This window comes from Thermoascus crustaceus (assembly GCF_041956765.1).
Source record: "Thermoascus crustaceus strain CBS 181.67 unplaced genomic scaffold VTN00scaffold_5, whole genome shotgun sequence".
In the NCBI taxonomy this organism is placed as follows: Eukaryota; Fungi; Ascomycota; class Eurotiomycetes; order Eurotiales; family Thermoascaceae; genus Thermoascus; species Thermoascus crustaceus.
Genome location: NW_027192531.1, coordinates 1,529,642 through 1,541,611, shown reverse-complemented (window position 1 = coordinate 1,541,611; position 11,970 = coordinate 1,529,642). Strand labels below are relative to the sequence as shown.

General features: G+C 44.8%; 3 protein-coding genes across 3 annotated transcripts; all 3 read right to left on the bottom strand.

The window, feature by feature from the left end:
• Window positions 1–32: 32 nt before the first annotated feature.
• VTN00DRAFT_8078 (uncharacterized protein) lies at window positions 33–956 on the bottom strand (the record flags this gene model as incomplete). The annotated part of the gene is made up of 2 exons (XM_069434892.1): window positions 33–662; window positions 741–956. The coding sequence occupies 2 exons, from the start codon at window positions 954–956 to the stop codon at window positions 33–35; spliced, it is 846 nt and encodes a 281-aa protein (XP_069286344.1).
• A 2,909-nt stretch (window positions 957–3,865) lies between these two features.
• Window positions 3,866–4,354, bottom strand: VTN00DRAFT_8077 (uncharacterized protein; the record flags this gene model as incomplete). Its single annotated transcript, XM_069434891.1, has 1 exon — window positions 3,866–4,354. One exon carries the CDS (start codon window positions 4,352–4,354, stop codon window positions 3,866–3,868), a length of 489 nt encoding a protein of 162 aa, XP_069286343.1.
• Window positions 4,355–8,905: 4,551 nt separating this feature from the next.
• Window positions 8,906–11,374, bottom strand: VTN00DRAFT_8076 (uncharacterized protein; the record flags this gene model as incomplete). The annotated part of the gene is made up of 2 exons (XM_069434890.1): window positions 8,906–9,010; window positions 10,874–11,374. The coding sequence occupies 2 exons, from the start codon at window positions 11,372–11,374 to the stop codon at window positions 8,906–8,908; spliced, it is 606 nt and encodes a 201-aa protein (XP_069286342.1).
• Between the last annotated feature and the right edge of the window lie 596 nt (window positions 11,375–11,970).

Below are 11,970 nucleotides of genomic sequence, written 5' to 3'. Positions count from 1 at the left end.
TTTTTATGGTGTTGATTGTAGTACTTGGCGGTTCAGTATGCAATAAACTGAATATCTAGATTCAATTGTTGGTGAAGCTCTCTTAGCTGGTCGGCTCGGAGGATTCCTTTCTGTGCCAGAACCTTGTCTGGTTTCAGTTCCTGGTAGGCCGACGGTTCAAACCCGTAGTTGGCATAGAACAGTGATTCCTGGGTAGTCTCATTCTTGGCGCTGTTATATGCGAACTGGGCCATGGGTAAAAGTTCCACCCAGTTATCTTGTTGATAGTTAATGTAACAGCGCAGGTACTGTTCCAGGGTCTGATTCATCCATTCTGTCTGTCCATCAGTCTGAGGGTGAGCTGTAGTAGAGAGCTTATGCTTGGAGCCAAGTTGGCGGGTCAAGGTTTGCCAGAATCCTGAGGTGAAGAGCTTGTCTCTGTCAGACACAAATTCTTCTGGCATCCTGTGATTCCCAAAAATGATCCGTAGGAAGGTATATGCCAGCTCTTCTGCATTGGATGCTTTCTTGTATGGCAGGAAGTAGGCATATTTGGTGAGTCTATCCACAATGACCAAGATAGAGTCATATATTATCCCTGTCAGGGGCTCTTTGGATGCAGGTAGATCTGTAATGAAGTCCAGTGATATGGATTGCCAGGGCCTCTCTGGTGCATCCAGGTTCTGTAGGAGTCCATATGGTGCATGTCACGCTGCTTTGCTCCTGATGCAAAGATTGCATTGTGATACTATGTGTCGCACCATCCTCCTTAATCCTGGGAAGTAGAAGTTCCGGGTAATCCTTTCAATGGTTTTCTCTATCCCCTGGTGTCCATGAGCCGGGGCTTCGTGGATGTCTCTGATCAGGTCCTCCCTCAATTTGGTTGGAATGTAGACCAGTCCCTTGAATAGGATAATATCTCCCTCTCCCCTGGTTATGTTGGGATCATTCTTGATTTCCTCAAGCTCTTCTGCCATTGAATCCTTCTGGTATGCTTCCTTAATCTTTTCTGCCCATGTACCGGGTCCTAGTCTTAGAGCAGGTGCAGCTTGCCTGTCCACTGTGAGGGTTCCATCAGTCTCCTGCCGGAAAACCGCGGGTTGTGGAGAAGGTTCTCCCTCTTGGTAGTCTGGTCTTCGACTGAGCGCATCTGCTTGGGCATTTTCCGATCCTCTTCAGTAGGTAATCTTGATATCATAGGGGGCCAACTCTTCTGCCCATCTGACCTGTCTTCAGGTCAACTCCTTGGAGGTGGTGAAGTATGCCAGGTTCTTATGATCGCAATAGATCATAACCTGATACTTTGCTCCCTCTAGGTAGTGCCGCCATTCTCTTACTGCCGCTATGATGGCCAGAAGTTCCTTGTCATGAATGTCGTAGTTCAATTCTGGTGGGGTCATCTTTCACAAGTAGAAGGCAATTGGATGCAGTCATCCCTGCTCATCAGGTTGATTGATGCATGCTCCTATTGCGAAATCCAAGGCATCTGTTTCAATGAAGATAGGTTTCTCTGGGTCAAAAATTCCTAAGACCGGTGCTTCACAAAACTTCTGCTTAAGGAGATTGAATGCCTTCTGCTGCTCTTCTTTCCATTCAAATTTCTGGTCCTTTCAGGTGAGCTTTGTCAAAGGTTCCACAATCTTGGAGTAGTTCCATATGAATTTCCAATAGAAGTTGGCGAATCCAAGAAAAGCTTGTGTCTCCTTGACTGTTGTTGGCTTGGGCCATCCTCATATGGCTGTGACTTTTCCTTCATTCATTTTAACATGTCCTGGGGAGATCATGAAGCCAAGAAACTCTGTTCTTTGGGTGTGCCATTCACATTTTTCTGGTGCAACTGAGAGTTTTCTCTCCTTCAGGGCTTCTAACACCTTCCACATATGTTGTCTGTGTTCTTCTAAGGTTTCTGAGTAGATAAGGATGTTGTCCAAATAGGCCATGCAAAAGACATCCAGGTATTTCTGTAGGGTATTATTGACCAAACTCTGAAAGGTTGCGGGCACATTGGTAAGACCAAATGGCATGACTGTATATTCAAAATGTCCTAGTCAGGTCCTGAAGGCGGTTTTCCATTCCTCCCCTTCCTTTATGCGCACCAGGTAATACCCTTCTCTAAGATCCAACTTGGTGAAGAACTTCACCTTCCACAATCTATCCTGCAACTCCAAGATGAGTGGTAAGGGGTAGCAGTTCTTGACAGTGATATCATTGAGTTGGCAATAGTCCACACAAAGTCGGAGTTTCCTGTTTTTCTTTGGGACAAACAAAATTGGGTATCCAGCCAGTGATGTGGAATGCCAGATATATCCTCATTCCAGGTTCTTTTCAACATACTCTCAGAGCGCCTCATGCGCCTTCTCTGAGAGTGGATAAATAGGTTTGAACGCTGGTTGTGTTCCAGGCTTCAAGGATATCTCATGATCCCAAGGCTGATGTTCTGGCAGCTGTCCTCTGCCTTGTTCCTTAAAGACTTCCTCAAAGTCCCAGTATTCCTTTGGGACTGCTTCCATTTCGGTCAAAGGCAGTTGATCCTTTCTCTGTTCCATGGATCCAATCATCAGATCTGGTGCTAGGGTAAGATACAAGACTCCCACTTGTTCTCCCTTTTTCCACATTCACATCATTGTGTTCTGGGAGATTTCTTTGATCTCCACTGGTGGTTCTTCTCCCTCAGGATGCCCTTCAGGCCTTATACCTCTGTTGGATTCTTCCGCCAACTGCACTTTTCCTGTTACCCAGTCTATCTGTGGGTTGTGCATCTTCAACCACAGTATCCCTAGGATTATATCATGTCCTGGCATCTGTGTGATATCAAGGTTGATCTTTTCCTTGTGCTGTCCTATCTTCAGGGAGGACTGGTCAGTTTCCATCCGCACCCATCCTCCTCCATAGCTGCTGGCAGATCCATCAACCATAGATAACTGATACAGCTCCTTCTTTCCTGTGAAGGGGATCCCATTCCTGGTGACAAATGTGTTGCTGACAAAATTTCCCATGGCTCCACTGTTGATCATGGCCCTTGCTTTCCTCCCATTGATCTTGACAGTGATCACCAATTGTTTCAATAAGTCCATTCCATTGAGTGTTGTTCCGTTTCGCGTGCTTGTAGCCGGGTTCAGGGACCTAGACCAAGACTCCTGTGAGGGTCCCATACTAGCAGGGTCCTCTAGTTTTTTGATTTCTTGGGGTTTTTTGGAAACCATCCTGTCACGTTCTTGGAGGCGTAATGATCGGAGCAGCTGTTATCATAGCAGGCTGTCCATGGTAATTCAGCATGCTTGTTCCTTTCTGTGACCAATATCTGTTTCTGGTTGTCTCGTTTTCTGTCTGGGCATTTCCAACCCATATGGTCATTCTTTCTGCAGTGGATACACAGCTTCTGCTTATAGCACTTTTTCTGTTCATCTATCCAGTTGGGGTTGGGCCCTCTGACCCATCTGTTTGTTGTTCCCTGGGTGTTCCGTTCTCTTCTAGTCACATTGTCTAGTTCCATGGCATTGCCTCCATTTCCTGTGTGTCAAGGGGCTTGTTGAAAAGGATTGAATCATTGTTGCTCAGTCCGTCGTTCAAAGAGTCAGTTGTCAATTCAGGTCACCATGAGTATCAGGTTATTGAGGTCAGTTGGTTCCTCTGCTGCAAGGAGCCCATTCTTGACCTCCTCTTTCAGTCCTCAATAGTAATGTTCCATGAGCACTCATTCTGACCAGTCCCCAAGGAAGGTTGCTGCTTGTTGGAACTCTGTGGTATAGTTGGTGACCAACATTTTCTGCTGGATGGACATGATAGTCCTGGTGGCCTTTTTTACCTCATCCAAATCCCTGAAGTTCTGTTTGATGCGAGTCAGGAATGTGTTGAAGCTGTTGAAGGTTTCAGTGGTTTCAGCTCTTCATTGTTCTGGTGACCTTTCCAGGCAATCCTTCAGGTAGGGGTCAAACCACTGGGCTGCAGTGCTTTGTAGGTAGGTTGCTGCAAACATGACCTTTCTTTCTTTGTTTGGGAATTTGTGGGGGTTGAAGAAAAAATAGAGCTCCAGCTGGGAGATGAATGTCTGCAACTTTTTTCGGTTGCCATAGTAAAGGTTGGGTTTCACAATCTTGGTCTTGGAGTTGACATCAGGGTCAGTAGGGTTCTGGGCTGCAAGGTTCAATGTATGGTTGGTGCTTGCCCCAGCCTGCTGTCCCAGTAGGTGAATCTGTTCATGGAGTTGGTTGTTCCCATTGATCTGGTTTTGGAGCTTGTCCTGCAGCTGGTTAACCTGCTCCCTAAGGGTGGTATTCTCACCAGTCCGTTCTTGCAGCTGGTTCTCCAATTGATTGACTTGATTCTGTAATTCTCTAAGAACTCGAACAACTTCCTGGGGGGTGATGTTTTCCATTTTCGCTTCTTTCCCTGCTTGCCTTCTGCAAGAAAGGTGGTCAAAGTGTAACGACGGGCCTAGGACTTCTTAGGCGGAAGGCCGTTGGGTTTATCTTGAAGGACAGAAGACAAGGGAAAAGATAGATAATAGTCGTTACTAGCAATGCTAACTCTAGGATTGCTATTTGAGTTGACCACGGGGTCCTAATCCCCATGGTTAAGGAGCATCTTATATACATCCTGAGTTCTGTCCGGAAATACCTATCCGATGGATCATGGCTCAAGGATCATAGCCTCTGGATCACAACCCATGGATCATAGTCCATGGATCATGGTGATCCAGTCACGTGGTGGATCGACCTTCATGGATCATGGTGATCCAGTCACGTGGTAGTCTTCCCCTCATCCTGACTCAGTCTAATCCTAGGCTGCGCTGTAACAGCTGTAATCTATCTTTAGAAGTTTGAAATAGCACAAGCTTCATTACATACTGTTTGGACCAGCACAAACATAGTATGCAGATTGAATAGTAAGGGGGCTTCCCCATACAGAAATAGCATGGGTCTGATTTTGATGTTGTAATTGAAAAGAGTAAAAGCAGGTAAGAAGTTATGGTATTGTTCAACCTGCTGCTGGCAAGCTCCATCCCACCAGCTGGTCTGTATGTGCTAGAGCGATTGTTTAGAGCAGTTATTCTAGAGTGGTTGTTTAGAGCGGTTGTTGTAAAGTCCACTGAAGTGGAATGGTTCTGGTACGGTGGCCTGTTTAATGTTAGTATGGTAGTTACGACTTTCCTATTTTTGACATAGATTGATTAAAATGTACGACGATCCCAGGGCGATCGGATGTGCAGGTAGGTGATGTCATACTGGAGAAGGCGATTCTACGGCTGATGAGCTTCAGGAACCTCGGTGACTTCTGGTATTAGATCTCAAGTGTGAGACAATGCATACCTGTGAGACCAAACTTGTACATAATTAAAGTGTCCTTGGCTTGACAGGAATTGGATGATGAAGATAAACAGCAGAACAGTATGTGTTCATCAATAGCTGACTCAATTGCAAGCACACACCAGAGATTAGTATCCCTGAGATGTCACTTACTCATATGCTAAAACGGCGTGATACACTGTGAGTATGGCACTTGCCATCACAATCCATGATGGTCTCTTGTGGTTCTCAAATCACTTTGTCCTGAGAAAGAGCCTTGCTATTAATGTACAGTAGACAACCATATCTTTTGTCACCCCCTGCCTCCCTCCTGCAAATTATTAGCGGCTTGGCAGATTGCTGTTCTAAAACCATGTGATTCTGAAGCTATCCAAAGGCAATTAAACATTATAATACATGAAACAAGCCTTTAACCGCTCACTATGCTTACTCAGGCTTGAAATGGTAGACAGCACCAGTTATACCCAGTAGCCAATATTCTACTACATACTACTGCAGATCTATTATTAATTGAATTTTTAAGTTCTTCTACTTCTGTACGCACTTTACATCTTTGATGCTCACTCAGACTATATTTACTATAGAGATAGATATTCGCCTAGATGCTCGCCTAGATTCTAGGCAGACTGAATGGCAGGCAGATAGTAGAGAATAGTGTGGCTTTAAGAACTTCTATAGCTGTCAGCATATGCCTATTTATCTGTTACAGCGCAGCCTAGAGATCACCAGCAAGGTTGGTGAGGGGAATCAGCACGTGACTTGACAGATCGTCCACAATCCATCCCCATGATCCTTTGGTGTAGGAACAGGCATGGATCATCAATGATCCAGATCACCAGTGATTCAGATCATCAATGATCCAACAGCTAGGTAATTCCAGACAGGATTCAGCATGTATATAATGACGCTCCTTAACCATGGGGATCAGGACCCTGTGGTCAACTTGTCTACTGAATCTAGTATCTAATCTTCTTGAGCTCTACTTCTTGTTAACAATCCTCTCAAGAATATCCTCACAAGAAGGAGGTCTTAGGTCAAGCCTCCTAGTACGACGGCTCAAGCAGTATTGGGTCTTGTGACGCATTCCACCCTAGGAATCCCGTCTTGGAGCGCAGAACCTCTCAGGACTAGGGACCCAAAAGGCACGTCACATCTCCTATTTCCACTTGTTTCCTGTCCTTCAAGATAAACCCCACGAGATCAGCCTAAGAGTCTTAGGCGCCTCCCATGACATAGTACTTCTGTATACACTTTACAACTCTAGTACTCACACCATCTAGATACTCACCTAGATCATAGGCAAATAGGAGGCAGATGAAATGGTATGCAGATAGTAGATAATAATATGGGTCTAAGAACTCCTATAGCTGGCAGCATATACTCATTTGTCTATACTTAATGGCATACATGCAGACTCATCTGGGTTCTATATTATCTCATAGGTTAGACTGTTGGGCCACAAAAAGTATCTAGACATCTGGTTGCAGCCATTGGTACCAGACAGAGATAGAGTGTATCTTATAAGATATTTATATAAGCAATATCAGTACACCAAAGCAGCTGAAAATTGACCCACACCGTACAATAAGAAGCTGTGACAACCGACCCACTGACATTGTAGTATATGAAATTTAGATAGATAGATTAGATTAGATGAAGTATTTGGATATTGTACTCCACGCACCGCAGCGGTATCATGCATCAGCTGACTGCCTGCACCTGCATGACTCAGTAGGTCAACACTGCAAAACATGCTTGGCTCCTTTGCAACATGATCTTCAATACTGGGAGCCTTGCCGGCCGGTTGATGTGTCCCAAGGTGTCGATTGAGGTTCGGTTTTCTCCTACTCGGTCACAATATCAGTTTTACTTGGACTATGTTTGAAGCAGTTTTGTTCAGCAGTAATAATAATGTAGCTTTACAGTGACGGCAAGTGCCTCAGCCTGCAGTACTCAAATCAGAACAATTGTCATTTTGAGAGCCTTGGCTCCAACTTTGATGGAGCTATCTCATATCCAGCGCTCTGGAAGGCATTTGTCAGAATATGACGCTCAACTGGCCGTCCCCTTTTCAATTTTTCCCGCCTCATGTCGGACAGCTACCGAAATTGCTTGATATACGTGTCTTTCTCTGGTGATAGAGAGACTGTCGACATTTCGGCAGAGCGGGTGGACTAACTGTTGTTATGAGCAGTTTTTTCACTACCACTGGAGTTTCTTCCATCAACCTTGAAAAGATGTGCTGAAGTTTTTGCACCAGCTGTACAGAGTACATGTTGTCAAATATCCATAAAGAACTATGTAGGATTTTTTGTTACCTTTAGACTGAGAGATGTGTTATGAACCAACAGTCAGGCGCTGTCCAACACAGCCCTGCATAATGGAGCGATACCCCGCAAGGCAAGAGATAAGGATGTCCAGAGTCACGTGACGAGAGATGACTAATGATGGTATACAAGGACTAGGATGGTATACAACATACCATCAGGTATATGGTAGACCATATGGTATACGACATACCATTAAGGTATACGGGTACCATAGTGGGGATGGATAGACCATGGAGGGCTAGGCTATATAAGGACGCTCATTACCACCATATAGATAGCTTTAGTTCTTCGTGCTTAGAACTCTAATCAACTGTTTTGAATGAACAGTCCTAATTCGACTGCTTGGCGGGTCAATGTATGCACCAGGAATATCAGGACATTATATTTTGTCTGGGACCTGGCTAAAGTAGACTTGTTATTTTTGCGGGTTAAAATGAGAGATCCCCCCCTGCTTGCAGGTTGGGTTAGCACTATCATATGCAATAACTAATTGTCAGCTACTTTCCGGCTAAGCACTTGAGAGTTTGATACTGCACTGTGAGAATATGTAACTAGGGCTATTTAAACACCTGACCTGTTACGCACTCCTTCGGTCCTGAGTCGCAACGGTGGCTTGGTCTAAGGTAGGGAGGCTTGGGTTTCATAGGTCAAACACAAGAGTGACGATCTCTGACTGATAGACAACGCGACTAAGGTGAAGTAGAGCGCCTATTGAGTCTGTATATTTGATAGTAGGTTAGCCTGTTGACCTGCCAGTATATAACCAAGTAACAATGTGTTATTGAGCACGAGGAACTAAGCTATCTACATGGTGAAGGAGCGTCCTTATATAACCCAGCCTGGTAGCTTCTTCCCTGGCATATGCTCCCCATCATCTACCCTTGGTAGCTCAGTCCCTTGGTAGATGGTAGTCCCGTATACCTCATTCTCCATATAGCATCTACCATGCTTGGCCACCTTATCACGTGACCTGTGATATCCTTATCACCTGCCTTGCAGGGTATCGCTTCACCGTGCGAGGCTGTGTTGGACAGCGCCTAACAGTTGATTCATAACATGACCCTTGAAGGACTTAGGAGGTCAGCAAACTGTTTAATACTATGTGTAAGTCTTAACAGTCACACTTCTCGTAACTTGCAACTCTAAACCACATAAGAATGGTTCTATAGACTGGTTGTAGAATGACTGTGCTAAGTGATTGCATGGCAGGCCTAATTTGAAGTGGGGGGTTCAATCTATGTCAAGAGTAGAAGTCGTAACTACCATACTAACATTACACAGGCCACCACCCTACCATAACTCCCCGAGACTCGCACGCTCCACCTCAGACACGGGTGTACCATTGATCCACCTTCTTCTCGACTTCTCAATGTTAATTGTGCCATCGCGCGCATCCTGAAGCTAAGTGGTGCAGGCGACCACATAGGTAATATTCTTTGGGACATGGTGTGACGGCGTGGCAGACACCTGAGGCATCCACAGACATTCGGCCTTTGGCCGAACCTCCAACCCGAACTCCTAACCGAGAGACCAGGCCCTTGCTTATATCCCCCTGCCGCACAAAGCCTTGCAGATTTCTCCTTTTCCTTTCCTTTTTCATGCTTTGTATTCTAATAGCTAGTCACCGTAGGTTATAGAATATAACTATGTATGGACGCCGCTACACATGGAAGAATTGAATGTGAAAGCAGATGGATCTACAAATCTAGAACATTTTATGAGATTGCGATTGGGAGGCTGGCTAAGAGCTACCTCTGTATTAACCAAATACCAATTTTGCTGGAAGTCAACATGATAGGATGTCTTCTTGAGTGTTTTGGAATTAGTCTTCTATCCACCTTTCATTCTCTTGAATTATCAGTTAAGATATTGTACCAAGTCGTCCTTAAACCAATACCAGAGACAATATATACTGGAATTCGAATTCAGACACCTTGAGCCAGGTTTAAAGTCTACTTCAAGTCATATCAATAAGACGTTCAAAGAAGTGATGGACGCTCTAGAACAAATTGTCGTAATTCTAGGAGTTATCTAAGTTGGGTTTAGCAAAATATGGCCTGTTATAAGGAAAGCGCAGCCCTTGTGCCAGGTCACAGTTTCTCTGATAGACTTGCAACCCCACAATCTGAACTTTATTCCGATCCTCATATCCTCCGATAGATCACGATTCTCCCCGGATCACAATTCTGCAGAGAAATCCGTAGTCTTTTCGTATCGTAAAGGGTACGCAAGGCATTGAATAGTCAAGTCATATCTCATCAATAGACTTCAAAAAGGACCGCCAAGAAAATTTCTAAGCATTAATAATCATATGTTAAACTATCCTAATTAGTTAACTAGGAGAGAATTTACTTATAAATCATGATTTATACACCTTATACCTCTTGGCGGGCCTTTTAGCGGTCCTCTTGGCGGTCCTTGGTCCTTGACCTTAGGACCGGGACCGCACCATTTCGAGGCCTACTCATCGATCATATCTTATTCAGTTCCCACTGAACTATTCAGGGTCATGAAATCTCCCTGGTATTGAATCACAGCAGCTTCTGCTGCGTATCTTGGGTTCAAGAGTCTTTTAAGAGCAATAAGAATTATAAGATCGTGTAAGATGAGATGAAGAACCATCACCTCAGAGCCCAATTGAGTACATTCAATTGACTGAAATAGAGTATCATATATTAGATGAATACCTAGGTATGTTCTCAAAAATGTTCCTGGAATGGGTTATCAATTTATCTGCAACGACTGAGGAAAGCTCTCAATCTTGAGCGCATGGCCACACAATGGACATAGGCATAGCTCATTTCTCAAAATACAAAACTTGCAATATTTAATCATAGACCTCCTAGGGCCCATAGCTTGGAGCATTTGTTCCGTTAACTTTTGGGCAGTTTGTGGATTAATTCTTGGGTTAGTCCTTGGGTCATTCCTGAGTGGTGCGGTAGAAGTGCAATTTGTGCAAGAGAAGAAACACATGGCAAATTGAAGACATGCATCACAAGTGGCAGACAGTGACGATTGCTGGGTTCCCAAAAAGCCTGTGTTGTATAAGAGGCCATCATAATCTCTGCTCTTTATTTTCAAGAGATTGTGTAATTTCCACTGATTTCCTTGATGTTGTCTCTTGTGCGATTGTATGAGTGGAGTATTGCCAAATATATCTGTGCCTTGGAAATCAATACCCGGATAGTCGAGCAACAGTAAAGCTGTAGAATGCCGGCCTCCAAAAATAGCATAGAATAAGGGTGTTCGATCAAATACGTCTTTAGCATTGATGTCGGCACCATTCCCCAGAAGACATTTGAGCAGATTGTTGTCACCCTTCAATGCCGCCCAATGCAAAGGTAGACGGTGATCGCGGATGTTGGGGTCAGCTCCTTCGTCTTTCAGATCTCTAAAAGCATCATCACGACCTTCTGATCCAGCTTTTAAGAGATTTGCCAGTGTCACGTATGATGGTGCATCTTCCCCACTATGAGCAGACACTGAGTAGGCTCCAGCCTCGAAAAGCAACTTCGCCGTCATTGCATGGCCATTCATGGCGGCATAAGCCAAAGGGTTGAATGCGGCTGAATCGGGAGATGTAGCATAGTAGAGATGGGCATTTTGTTCAATCAGAAGCTTGACCACAGATTCTTGTCCATTGCTTGCAGCTGCAAAAAGTGGAGTCTGGCCAAAATTATTGACCTGCGTGACAGATGCTCTGTGATCAAGCAAGAGTTCGACAGAGGCCAGGCAGTCACCCTCAAAGGCAAGAGACATCAAGTGTGATGAGTCACCAGGAGCAGCATGGAATAGTGGCGTCCTGCCATTCTGATTTACTCCGTATAACTACTAGTTAATCCTCTGCTGATGAGCGGACAGAAAGCTACAAGGAAGTGATATATCCCAGTGCTGCATCACTCTGGACAACAGTCCTCCCTCCCTTGGTTCTAATCGAGCTCTCTAGCCCCATCATGTGAAATAAGGCAAGCGGTGTCTGTAGGGCCAGTGCTATAGTGTCACGCTATAGAGAGGTAGCACTGGCTCTGGTGAGGCGGGTAGCTATCTGAAATCACAGTGTGAGCATAACCGTTTAATTGCATGGGTGGATCCTGATATCCTAGACCAGCTGTGGATTACTTCGTATCTATTGCTGGGGAAACATATCGGCAAAAACCCAGTGACTACCCCTGGTGCTGTACATGAATAGAACCCACCCTAGTACGCTCCACCTTGACAGTTCCATTAATCTGCATAGCTGCAGGCCTCGCAAGTGTCTCTTGTATAATTCCAATTTTCTACTGCACACTGTACTCCAATTGTGTTGCCAAAGCGGGCGCTTCTCCGAGCTTTTCCAGTGCTTTTGTAACCTCCAT